This window comes from Colobus angolensis, unplaced genomic scaffold, assembly GCF_000951035.1.
Source record: "Colobus angolensis palliatus isolate OR3802 unplaced genomic scaffold, Cang.pa_1.0 Scaffold226, whole genome shotgun sequence".
NCBI classification, from domain to species: domain Eukaryota; kingdom Metazoa; phylum Chordata; class Mammalia; order Primates; family Cercopithecidae; genus Colobus; species Colobus angolensis.
In genome coordinates, this window is record NW_012115444.1 from 4,756,272 (window position 1) to 4,768,159 (window position 11,888).

General features: G+C 36.0%; 1 protein-coding gene across 2 annotated transcripts in view; it reads right to left on the reverse strand.

Annotated features, from left to right (window-relative positions):
* Positions 1 to 11,888, reverse strand: part of LOC105513259 (chromosome unknown open reading frame, human C10orf107) — a 108,282-nt gene that overhangs the window by 74,588 nt on the left and 21,806 nt on the right. For both annotated transcript variants that reach the window (XM_011944106.1, XM_011944107.1), the window contains 2 exons: positions 8,032 to 8,176; positions 3,337 to 3,409 (listed from right to left, as the gene is read on the reverse strand). In XM_011944106.1, coding sequence (XP_011799496.1) covers positions 3,337 to 3,409; positions 8,032 to 8,176 — 218 coding nt within the window. The remainder of the gene's footprint in view (positions 1 to 3,336; positions 3,410 to 8,031; positions 8,177 to 11,888) is intronic.

Consider the following 11,888-nt stretch of genomic DNA (forward strand, 5'->3'; position numbering starts at 1 on the left):
GTTTGAAGTAAGATCCAAATAAGATACCTACATTGAATTTGATTCAGTCACTTTTTAATCCACAGGTTCACCTTTTATGTTTTTTTTATTTCTTTGCAATTTATTTGTTGAATATTCCATGTCTTCTGTCCTATAGAATCTCCTATACCCTGGTTTGCTAATTGCCTTTTTGTGATATCCTTAACGTATTCCTTTATCTTCCATATTTCCAGTAAATGAGAAGTTAGTGTTAGAAGACTGACTAAAAAACTATCCAGTTCAAATTGCAAGAGCAATTTATATGGGATTTTGTATAATTTTATTAACAAGCAAGTGATGTCTGGTTTTCTTTCTTTTTGTGATGTCAGGAGCTACTCATCATCGTTGCCTAGATCTATTATTTTATTAAAGGTTGACAAATGGTGATATTCTATTTCATCATTCTGTTCTCACTTATGAAATGGACACTTCTATGATTAGAGGGGATTTATGTTTTTTTCTCATCTATCCATGATTAAAGAAACTAAATTTCATCAGTGTTATCTAACTTGAATGCTTGCCTAAGAGTTAAATTTCAAACATTCGTGTGTTTGTCTTGTGGCCATTATTTGGTCCCAGAGCCCTGATATCAGCATGAATAATCATATTACTGGGGCAGGCCCCTACCTCCTCCATGAAAGGGTTAGCAAACACTTCTAAAATGTACCAAGGGTTAGCAAACACTTCTAAAATGTCGTAAAATACTTTCACTAATCCTTTAAAATGCCATGAGTGGCCTAATTCTTAAAGACTCAACGTCATTCTCTTAAAGATTTTTTTTTCATTGCTCTGGTCAGCCTGGGGAAAATACAAATGACAATGGAAAATAAAGCAGCCAATCCCTGTCTACTTTCTCCATTTTATCTTTCCATAGTGTAAATGTCACCTAAATATATCCTTACAATATAGAAGAAAGGCATGATTGTGTAATTAACAAAGGAAAAGGGAGTTCTTTCTGAAATTTTTTTCCTGATCACTTTAAATATCTACTTATGCTGTTATTGAAGCCACTATCATTTCCCCAAAGTTTTGCTTGAATAGATGAGATAGGATTATATTCCAAACTGATAATTATTGCAAGAGCTGTCACACGATATGATGTAATTCTGAAATGGAAACGTTTTTCAGTGAAACTTTGTCAAGTGACACCTAATTTAAGCTACAGTATGAGGAGACTGCAAAGAAGTAATTTTTAGGAAAGTCAGAAGCAAAAAGGGTTCCTTGTTTTCTGGCAGTTTACTTTTAAAAGGCTGGCATTAGAGCAAGTACCCAAATGAAGAGTGAGTAATGGTGACTGAGGTGTTTATGAAGCAAGTAATTTATAAATTCCAGAATAACAATACCCAGGAAGTCAGAATAGCTGGCATGTTCTGTGTGTTTCTTAATATCAGGAAAATTACAAAGGTAATGTGAATATCCCCTTACTCACTGTTTATTTCTGATTATTGCCACTCCTGTCCCTAGTACTTCTAGGAGGCAACAAAGCCCCTAAAGTAATTGAGGACCTACAGAAGCACTATTTTTTAATGGCATCTTTAGTCTCCTTAAAATGATTTCCTGGAATCTACAAGGAACTTAAACAAATTTACAAGAAAAAATAACCCCATCAAAAAGTAGGTGAAGGACATGAACAGACACTTCTCAAAAGAAGACATTTATGTAGCCAAGAAACATATGAAAAGAAGCTCATCATTACTGATCATTAGAAAAATGGAAATCAAAACCACAATGAGATACCATCTCATGGCAGTTAGAATGGCGATCACTAAAAAGTCAGGAAACAACAGATGCTGGAGAGGATATGGAGAAACAGGAATGCTTTTACACTGTTGGTGGGAGTGTAAATTACTTCAACCATTGTGGAAGACAGTGTAGCAATTCCTCAAGGATCTAGAACCAGAAATACTATTTGACCCAGCAATCCCATTACTGGGTATATACCCAAAGGATTATAAATCATGCTACTATAAAGACACATGCACATGTGTGTTTATTGCAGGAGTATTCACAGTAGTAAATATTTGAAACCAACTGAAATGCCCATCAATGACAGATTGGATAAAGAAAATGTGGCACATATACACCATAGAATACTATGTAGCCATAAAAAAAGGATGAGTTCATGTCCTTTGCAGGGACATGGATGAAGCTGGAAACCATCATTCTCAGCCAACTAACACAGGAACAGAAAACCAAACACTGCATGTTCTCACTCATAAGTGGGAGTTGAACAATGAGAACACATGGACACAGGGAGGGGAACATCACACACCAGGGCCTGTCGGGGAGTGGCGAGTAAAGGGAGGGATAGTATCAGGAGAAATACCTAATGTAGATGACGGGTTGATGGGTGCAGCAAACCACTATGGCACGTGTATAGCTATTTAACAAACCTGCACGTTCTGCCCATGTATCCCAGAACTTAAAGTATAATAAAAAATAAAATAAAACAAAACAAAGTAAAAAAAAATGTTTTCCTACTCAGGATTCATTTCTAGGAATTACAAATATATGATTATAAGTAAGCCTGTTTGAAAGTGTCTCCAGATAGGCCTTTCATTGTAGAACTGCTGTCCTAGGCACTGAATTGTTTATGTAGTATTAATTGAAGGGTTACTGTATCCAACATTGTACTATATGCTGTAGCAGAAAAGCAGCAGATATCCTTGTCTTCAGGAAAATTACTGTTGAGTTGTACTGACTATATCAACCCACAGGAAACAATTAGGAAACCATATAACACAGTGAATATTGATATGCTTATTGATGCGACAGTAGCCCAAACTCAGCAATAAGAGATCAGTTAGCACGCAATAATAGGATTGATTACAGAGTTTGTCTGAACCTTTTGTTTGAGATTATGATACAATTAATGTAGGTTTGATTCACTGAGGAAGTGGGACTTAAATTAGGTCTTAAAGAATGAGTAGAATGAAAAAAAGCGAAAATAGAAGGGATTTCACTGAGTTATTACATTTACTTTATATAATTATTCTTTTTGCAAATTACTAGTTTATCAGTTTTTCTGATTTTATTTTTATGAAGACATATGTACCTTATCCAATTGAACTTTGTCAAATAATCCATAAATACACAAAGTATAAATGATTCACAATGCTTTCAATGCCAAAAGACAGCTTATTTTCCTAATCCAAAGATCTCTTTATACAATTATTCTTTTTGCAAACTACGAGTTGGTTATATTAACACTTGAATAATCTTGACAAGAAGTTGCTTTAAGCAGTTAAAGATCCAGATGCTGATCAGCATGCATTAAGTGATTCTGCTTAATTGGTTCCATCTAGATAAATTACTTACCTCAGTTCCTATCACAATTTCTTCCCTGGCAGAGAAGAACATAAACTCATATAGCTTGTAGTGTTGAAATAAGCTGAAATATAAAATAAATGTGCACTCTGATACGTTGATTTCAGGAAAAAAACCCACAATATGTAAAAACATTTATTAAAGGAAACTTCATATTGACCAAGCTAATGCTATCAAACACCAAAATAGAGTTAGCACCTTCCCTTATTCCAAAAGAAATTGTCTGGGAATGCTAAGAAATTAAGAGCTTCAGTTTTTAAGGAGATGACAATATAACACAATACCTAGAATAATATCAGTAAACCCATCTGTAATGAGTGGGTAAGTTAGAAATAAGGGACAAATTGGATGGCATCTTGACCTTTCCTAGCTTAAAAGCAAATAATGCACCATTCCTAAATAACATGAAACTTCACATTATTTGCTATGTTTTGCTGCAAACAGGAGTCCTTTTCCTCTGGTACAAATAGCACTGAATTATATAATCTACCTCTATATCAGTTACTTCTCACATTCTCAAACTGTTTCAATGTTAAATTCATCTCTAATAATACCTGAAAAATGAGGGCACATGAATTAAAATCCGTTTAGAAAATGTCTGAGTTTTTTGCAGAATATTTGGCCACACATGAAAGGGAAACATTAATTTAAGAAAGATAATTCCTTCATGCCTGTAATCCCTGCACTTTGGGAGGCCAAGGCAGGCAGATCACAAGGTTAGGAGATTGAGACCATCCTGGCTGACACCGTGAAACCCCATCTCTACTAAAAATACAAAAAATTGGCCGGGCATGGTGGCGGGCGCCTGTAGTCCCAGCTACTTGGGAGGCTGAGGTGGGAGAGTGGCCTGAACCCAGGAGGCAGAGCTTGCAGTGAGCCAAGATCGTGCCACTACACTCCAGCCTAGGTGACAGAAAAAAAAAAGATCATTTCTTCAGTTCTTACCCTAAAGACTAGGTGGTCAGCATACAAAACCCTATAAAGAACCAAAGGATAGGAGGTCCTTAAAATAAGTATTCTAGTAAGTTTAAGGAGCAATGCATTATTAAGAGTTAAAAATTTACTGAAGGGCTGACTTCTAATATCCTGTTTGCGATAATATTTGAATTTTTCTAGTTCTCTTCCTGCTGGTTGAGAAAATTAATAGACTCATAATATAGCAAAATGCTCAAGAACAAAAAATTGTCTTAGTGGTTTCTCTTTCACTCTGGTGCCTTTTGCTATTTAAGGAAATTGATTTTAATATAACTGAGAAATTAACATTTGCAAAATGTAGCTACAGAGCATGTATAATAATGGCTTCTCCTGGATGTTGTAATGGATCAAAGTTTCAATTCATTTGAAATCAATGAAGAAATCCTCAGGCAGCTGAGTCTCTCTGAGTTATATTAGCAGTTGATCTCACTAGTAACACAATCCATTAAAAAGTGATGGGTGTGCAGACTCTGTCATGGTATTTTTTGGGGAAAAAACCTCTTGTACATTCAAATTACTCATCAATATTCAGAAAAGTAACTTAGCTTTTGACATTACTTTGATTTGTTGGCTAGAAAAATACATCAAGATTAGTGAAGTTTGATAATTCAGTGACGCAAAATAAATTCAAACTCTCCCTAACTTACACTGGTTATCTAGAGAAAGCCTTAAGGTCTAAAATATTACACTGGCAACAACCGATTTTAAGTAGAAAAATTAAAGACTATAGAGTATTTTGGAAACAGCTTGGCTTCCTCTCAATGAACCAGCATAAAATTTCCCTTTCTCTATCTTGTGTCACACAAAGAATTTAGTTCATAGATCTTCCTTCCTGAAATTTCATAATCTTTCAGCCTATTCTTTTCATTGCATATAGGAATTAGGTTGTCCCATGCCAAGAAGGAAATTCACTTCTTAACACTGAAAATAAAATGCGTGATTTTGATGTGGTGGTCAAAGGTGCAGACTTGGGGGCAAGGCCAGGACTTGTCCAGATTTACCAGGAGCGATTAGGTAGTGCTGCATGGGAACAAAGTGACACTTCAACTGCGATAATGCATTTTCTTCCTCTTCTGACTGACACAACATCCTAGATTATTTTGTCAAACATTTAGTCTTAGTTCTAAATTGAAGAGAGATGAAGTGAAAATAATTCAAGATGTCTGGCTCGATGCCTGGAAGTGCAATACCCTGTGGTTTACAGAGCGGCAGGGTTGATTTTCTTATTTTGGGTACATGCCTCTTATATTGAGTGTACACCTGAGATTACTATCGCCTAATTCCCATAAATAGGTAGAATCCACAATGACAGATGTGTACTTGGGCCATATATATGTAAATGATGTTTTATACTAAAAAGCTGCAGAAGTATTTATATTTGTATACATTATACAATACATTGTACAAATGTAAAACTAGATTTGTACAGCTAGACTTGCCAGTACTTACAGTCATGTAGGGGAGGAAATTTGGTATTAGTTTTTTTCAAATCACAGACACATGACAGAGTGTGTTAAGGTCATCAGATGAAATTTCCATTTTATTGTCAGTTAAGTTTCATGTGCTATAGGTCATGTTCTAAAAACTGCTCTACCTAAATTGACTGGGGCTTTTAGTGGTTGGGTAAACTTAGTGTCGGGCTAAATTCAAACACTTTAACTTTTGATAACTGGGTTATCTTCATATTTATAAAATTGCTTTGTAGTAATCAAAATGAAAAATATATGATTTCGTTGTTATTAAACTGTTTTTTTCCTTCAACTTTTCACTGTGAGGGTATATGTGCAGGATGTGTAGATTTAAATGGGTGCCATGGTGGTTTGAGGCAGAGATCAACCTATCACTTAGGTATTACGCCCAGCATCTATTAGTTATTCTTCTTGATGCTGCCCCTCCTCCCAGTTCCCCCTAAACTCTCATTTGTGGACTTTTGAGGGATCCTCAACAAGTGTTGTAGAAAAGCATATTTTCTTTTACCCAACTTCAGAATCAATTCCAGATATCCTACTAACTGACATTTTATAGTTCTGTAATAGGGATATTTAAATTGCATAATTTCTTTGAAATAACAATATGAAGACTTAACAGCATCAACAATTGTTGTGATTTACTTTGACTAATTTCTTAAATACTACTTTTCGTTTTATTTTTAGTGAAGTAGTAATATTATGGATTTATAATATGTGAAATTACCCTGGTTAGGATCTAAAGGTGACGAACATGGACATCCTCTCTTAACTTAATTGTTTTCTGAAGGACAATGTCAAGAAATATGTCAATGAACATTTGCCCAGAGAGACAAGATGAAGGGGAAAAGAGCTGCCACCCTTTACCTTCTAGAAGGGGTCATTATGGCATGGGTTTTGTGGCCCTGGTTAACTATCAGTCCCTGTGCCCATTAGAAACCTCCTGGGCTAGCTCAGTTGTAAAAACGTGTTCTGCAAGAGAAACTGGGACTGTTCAAATAGAGAAGGAAAAGAAGGATGCTAACACAATGTGCAAAGTAGAATTCCTCTTGCCCAGTGATTCTCAAACCCTGATGGGTAGAAAGACCTTGAGGAATAGGCTCTCCTCCAATTCTGGATTGCCATCTCCCCCAACATAAGGACCTTGCCTTACTTTAATTGATATGAAAACCACTCCAGCTTTTACTGAGAGATACCCCTTAGGAGCTATGTTTTAATATTAAGAAACCACATTATATCAAATGCTATTATGTAAAAACCATATTATATCATATGACATTATTAATTCATGCCAGAAACCAATATATAAACTTTATCATATTAAACACGCTAGTATTTAAAAAGCTTTCTAGATTTCAGCTAGAATCCTTGCCAAGCAAATCATGAGCATGTCTAGGATATCAGTCAGCACTCTTATTTTAGCATTTTAAATTTTAAAGTTGAAAAACACTGGAGTATATAGTATAAGAGGAACAAAAATATTATGCAGAAGCTTTCAGCTTGACAAAAGATTTTAACCCACTCTTGTTTGAATATTTGCAAACTCTAAAAATGTCCCTTTAGAGAGATGCATGACTCTGCTGGAGACCTTGTGACAGATTATATAAAAAGACAGATTCTTAGTTCACCAATGAAGAATCACTGTAATAAAAATACTTTCCTTCCATCATTTTCTAAGCAGTAAGAAAGACTTAATGAGTTTAATTGGTCAATATTACAAGATATTTCAGGGGATATAATAAATCTGAGGAAGTATATTCATAAATCTCTTCAATTTCTAATGTAAAGCATTCAAAATAAATATTTAAATAGCAATGAATGTTGCTCTTCAAAATGTAGAATCAGGTAGTTGGAAAGATCAACTACCTAAAATACAGAGTCTATTGTAATTGCATCTGATTAATATGAATCATTCTATTAATAAGTATTAATTAGAGATGCAAAGAAAAATGAAAGTCTTAATTTATTTTAATTCTAGATGAAATTATATTTATCACACACAAACCTTTTTTTCTGGGAATGCAAAGTTAGCCAAACTGTTCACTGTTCTGACTTTTAGTTATTAGATGAAAGATTTGAACACCTAATTTAAAGAAGATTTAATTACCTAATTATTGGTTGGGCTAATTACAGCATAAATTCTGTAAATATCTGAATTTGCCAAAAACTGAATTACTTTTTACTTAACAGACATTTTCCAGAAGATGTGAAATGAAAAATAAATGTTACTGAAAATAATCCATACCTGATTTTTAAGTAATCAATGATAGCATTGGCTTCTTTTACATCAAAGATATTCCAGTCCTCACTTTTTTGCGAATGTGTTGGTCCTATTTCAGCCATAACTTCTCCAAGCCATTTTATGCTGTCCTCTAAGGACATATGTAGTGCTGAAATAAAATCCAGAGAAGTCTTAAATATTAATTTGATAGATGTTTACAGAATAAGATAATCTAAGATGTTTTTAACGTGCCAAAATTTACTTTGTTAAGTATTTGTGAGGATAAATGGTAAAACTCTTGTTTCTTCTTAATAAATTAATACATTTTATGCAAAAGAATAGCAGCTGGCTGGACATGGTGGCTCAAGTCTGTAATCCCAGCACTTTGGGAGGCCAAGGTGGGTGGATCACTTGAGCCCATGAGTTAGAGTCCAGCCAGGGCAACATGGTGAAACCCTGTCTCTTCAAAAAAATTCAAAAATTAGCCAGGCACGGTGGCACATGCCTGTGGTCCCAGCTACTTGGGGAGCTGAGGTGGGAGGATGGCTTGAACCTGGGCGGCAGAGGTTGCAGTGAACTGGGATGGTGCCACAGCACTCCAGCACGGGTGACAGAGTGAGACTCTGTCTCAGGAATAGCAGCTGACCCTGCCCAAACATTTGTAAATTACTATAATGCTACAAAATTGTCTGTAGAGTTTATGTTTCCATTTTAGGATTAAAAAAAGAAAAAAGTTCACAATGTACTTTAAAATCTTTCTTTAAAATGAAAAGGGTTTGGTTTTTCTTTTTTCTACAATCTTAGAATAAAAGCATGAAAACTGCAAAAAAAAGATGTTTGACAGCTGGTGAGGAATGGAAGACTTAGATGGGAGGTTCAGTTACTAGACAGCAGAACTGAACTCAGAGCTGAAAATGTAAATGAATGGAGTCAATCAACACCAGGCTTTAGCCAATTGTTTCCATGTGTAAATCGGGGTCTGAAGATTTTCAATGGAAGTCAGAAATATGGATTTTTATGTAAAACATCAAGTTTTTTTTTTTTCTTTTCCACACTCACGTAAGCTGTTTCTCAAATGTCTGCCCCGTGGTGCTGGTGAGAGCCGGATGAAAATGCACAGAGTGACACAACCTGGCCACCACTACCAGAAGTAAACAGCTCAGTGATTCTCGTCTATTCTCTCACAGCTACACACCAACGGAAACAAACACCCGAAACTGTCTTCTGTGGCATTTGTCCAGTTGAAAAAGAACACCTTAGACTTAACTTTTAAAGTGTCTGTAATAAAAACATAAACTTCCATTTTCTTTTCTCGTTTGGTTCCGTTATGCTCAGTGTTACTTGTGACAGATAAAATATTATTTATAACCCCCCCACACACTATTCACCCTTCCCCTGGAAGGTGGAGTCAGGTAAGTGGACTGGCCAGATTGTCCTATGTTTGCGGAAAAGCCATGGGTATGTGGACATAAAACCGAGGATGCTGGAGGTGGAGAGTAGAAAAACACTAAAGCCAGGCTGGACTGGCCGCTTGGGGGAGGTGAATGTCAGACGGGAGCCTGAACGTGGGATCTGGGGGAATTGTGCTGCTCGGTGTGGACCCCACCAACCAAATCTCTGTCTCTCTCTCTGAAGTCATCAGTCAACATTACACTTGTAACGGAGTTGATTTGGAAGGGAGGAGGTGGAGATTAAAAGAAGTTATGAGAACATAGGCTGATTGCTGGACCAGGTATTTCTGGATTACACAGCTGCTCTTTCCCACTGGGGTGTAAGTGCTCTACCCTAAATACCAAAATTACTAATAAGGTGAAAGGAAAGTAATTTAAAATGTTAGGAAAACACTATAAACACGAACTTGTAATTTGTTTAGTATAGCTTCTTTTCTACTTACAGGAATTAGAAAGAAGCATAAAACCTATATACAATAATTAAGATCTGGTTTAATGAATTACAATTGGTTCATTTCCCATTGCCTCCCTCCAGATCATCTTTTATGTATGTCAGATACAGTGAATTATTTCTGGATAACTAGGTTTTCCTATATCATTCTAAGTGGAATTCAATTATTATTGTACATTTCTCTCTCCATGATAAACTTCTTTTGATAACAGTGTAAGTATCTTCAGAAATGAAAAATCTGTTGGATAAAAGCAATTCATAAATGAATGGAAAATCTGAATCATTTTATTAATAAAATGATATTAATTAGAGATGCAGAGAAAAGAGAAATTCTTAGATAATTGATTATAATTCTAGATGAAATTATACTTATCAAACAAAAATACATTTATATGACTATTTCCTTCTGAAAATAGTTGAATCTTTAAAACTGTTTTTCTATGTCTAATGTCTTTCTGTAGATAATTGCTTTAAAAATTAGGGAAGTTATAATTTCATTTATTGAACTGAAATATTTGCTCTTTTAAAAATCACATTTAGTGATGTGATTAAAATATAAAAGATTAAATCACTCAAATAGCAAAAGCTTCTAGAAACAAAATGTATTCTTGAAAATTTAGAGTAATGAAAGAATATACCAGACTTAAAATTAATTGGAAAATGTAGGATGATACCTCATAACTGACTTTTACTGTTAGTAGTTAGGTGACCTGAGTCTCTTTTTATTTATTTATTTATTTTTGGAGACAGGGTCTTGCTGTGTTGCCCAGGCTGGAATGCAATGATGCAATCATGGGTCACTGCAGCCTCAGCCTCCTGAGCTCAAGCGATTCTCCCACTTCAGCATCCCAAGTAGCTGAGACCACAGATGTGGGCTACCATACCTGGTTAATTTTTCAGTCTTTTTTTAGATATGGGGTTTCTCTATGTTGCCCAGGCTGGTCTTGGACTCCTGGCCTCAAATGCTTCTCTTGCCTTGGCCTCCTAAAGTGCTGGGATTACAGGCATGAGTCACTACACCTGGCCTCATTTCCTTTCTATGTAAAATGAGAATACTGCAATACCTATTTTCAAAATTATAGTGCCGTTGTGAGGATTAAATAAGAAATTCATGGCCAGTCACAGTGGCTAACGCCTGTAATCCTAGCACTTTGGGAGGCCAAAGTGGGCAGATCACCTGAGCTCAGGAGTTCGAGACCAGCCAGGCCAACATGGTGAAACCCTGTCTCTACTAAAAATACAAAAATTAGCTGAGCATGGTAGCATGTGCCTGTAATCCCAGCTACTTGGGAGGCTGAGGTAGGAGAATTGCTTGAACCCAGGAGGCAGAGGTTGCAGCCAGCAAAGATCATGCCACTGCACTCCAGCCTGGCCAGGCAACAGAGCACAATTCCGTCTCAACAAAAAAAAGTTCATCTGGAACTCCTGGTACTATTACATGTGTATAGTGCTTTCTAGATTTAGCCCAAAGCCAGCACATGTGATGTAGTATTCAAGAGGATGGGCTCTCACTTGCTAGTGTAGACCCTGTGTGACCTTAAGGAGTCACTGAACCCCTCTGACTCTTACCAATTTCTCTCATAAGGTGGCATGTGAATTAAATAAGACAATATTTTTAAAGCAATTGGCACTGTGACTGGCACAAGTTAATCTACATAAATGTTACCTGAATTTGCCATTCCTATTGAGGGGAAAACCAATTTAGCATCATAAGAACTAAAAAATATTCTACAGTTACTTGCAAACATTCACATCATACAGAGGGGAGTCCATCTAGGCCTATGGACCTGGCTGAAGGCCCAATATCCAGTCTATCCAATACTTTACAGTGGGAACGTCGAATCTTTTAGGTTCCCTGGGCCACATTGGAGGAAGAAGAATCGCCCTGGGCCACACATAAAATGCATTAGCACTAACAATAGCTGATGAGCTTAAAAAAAATCGCAAGGAAAATGCCATAATGTTTTAAGACACTTTAC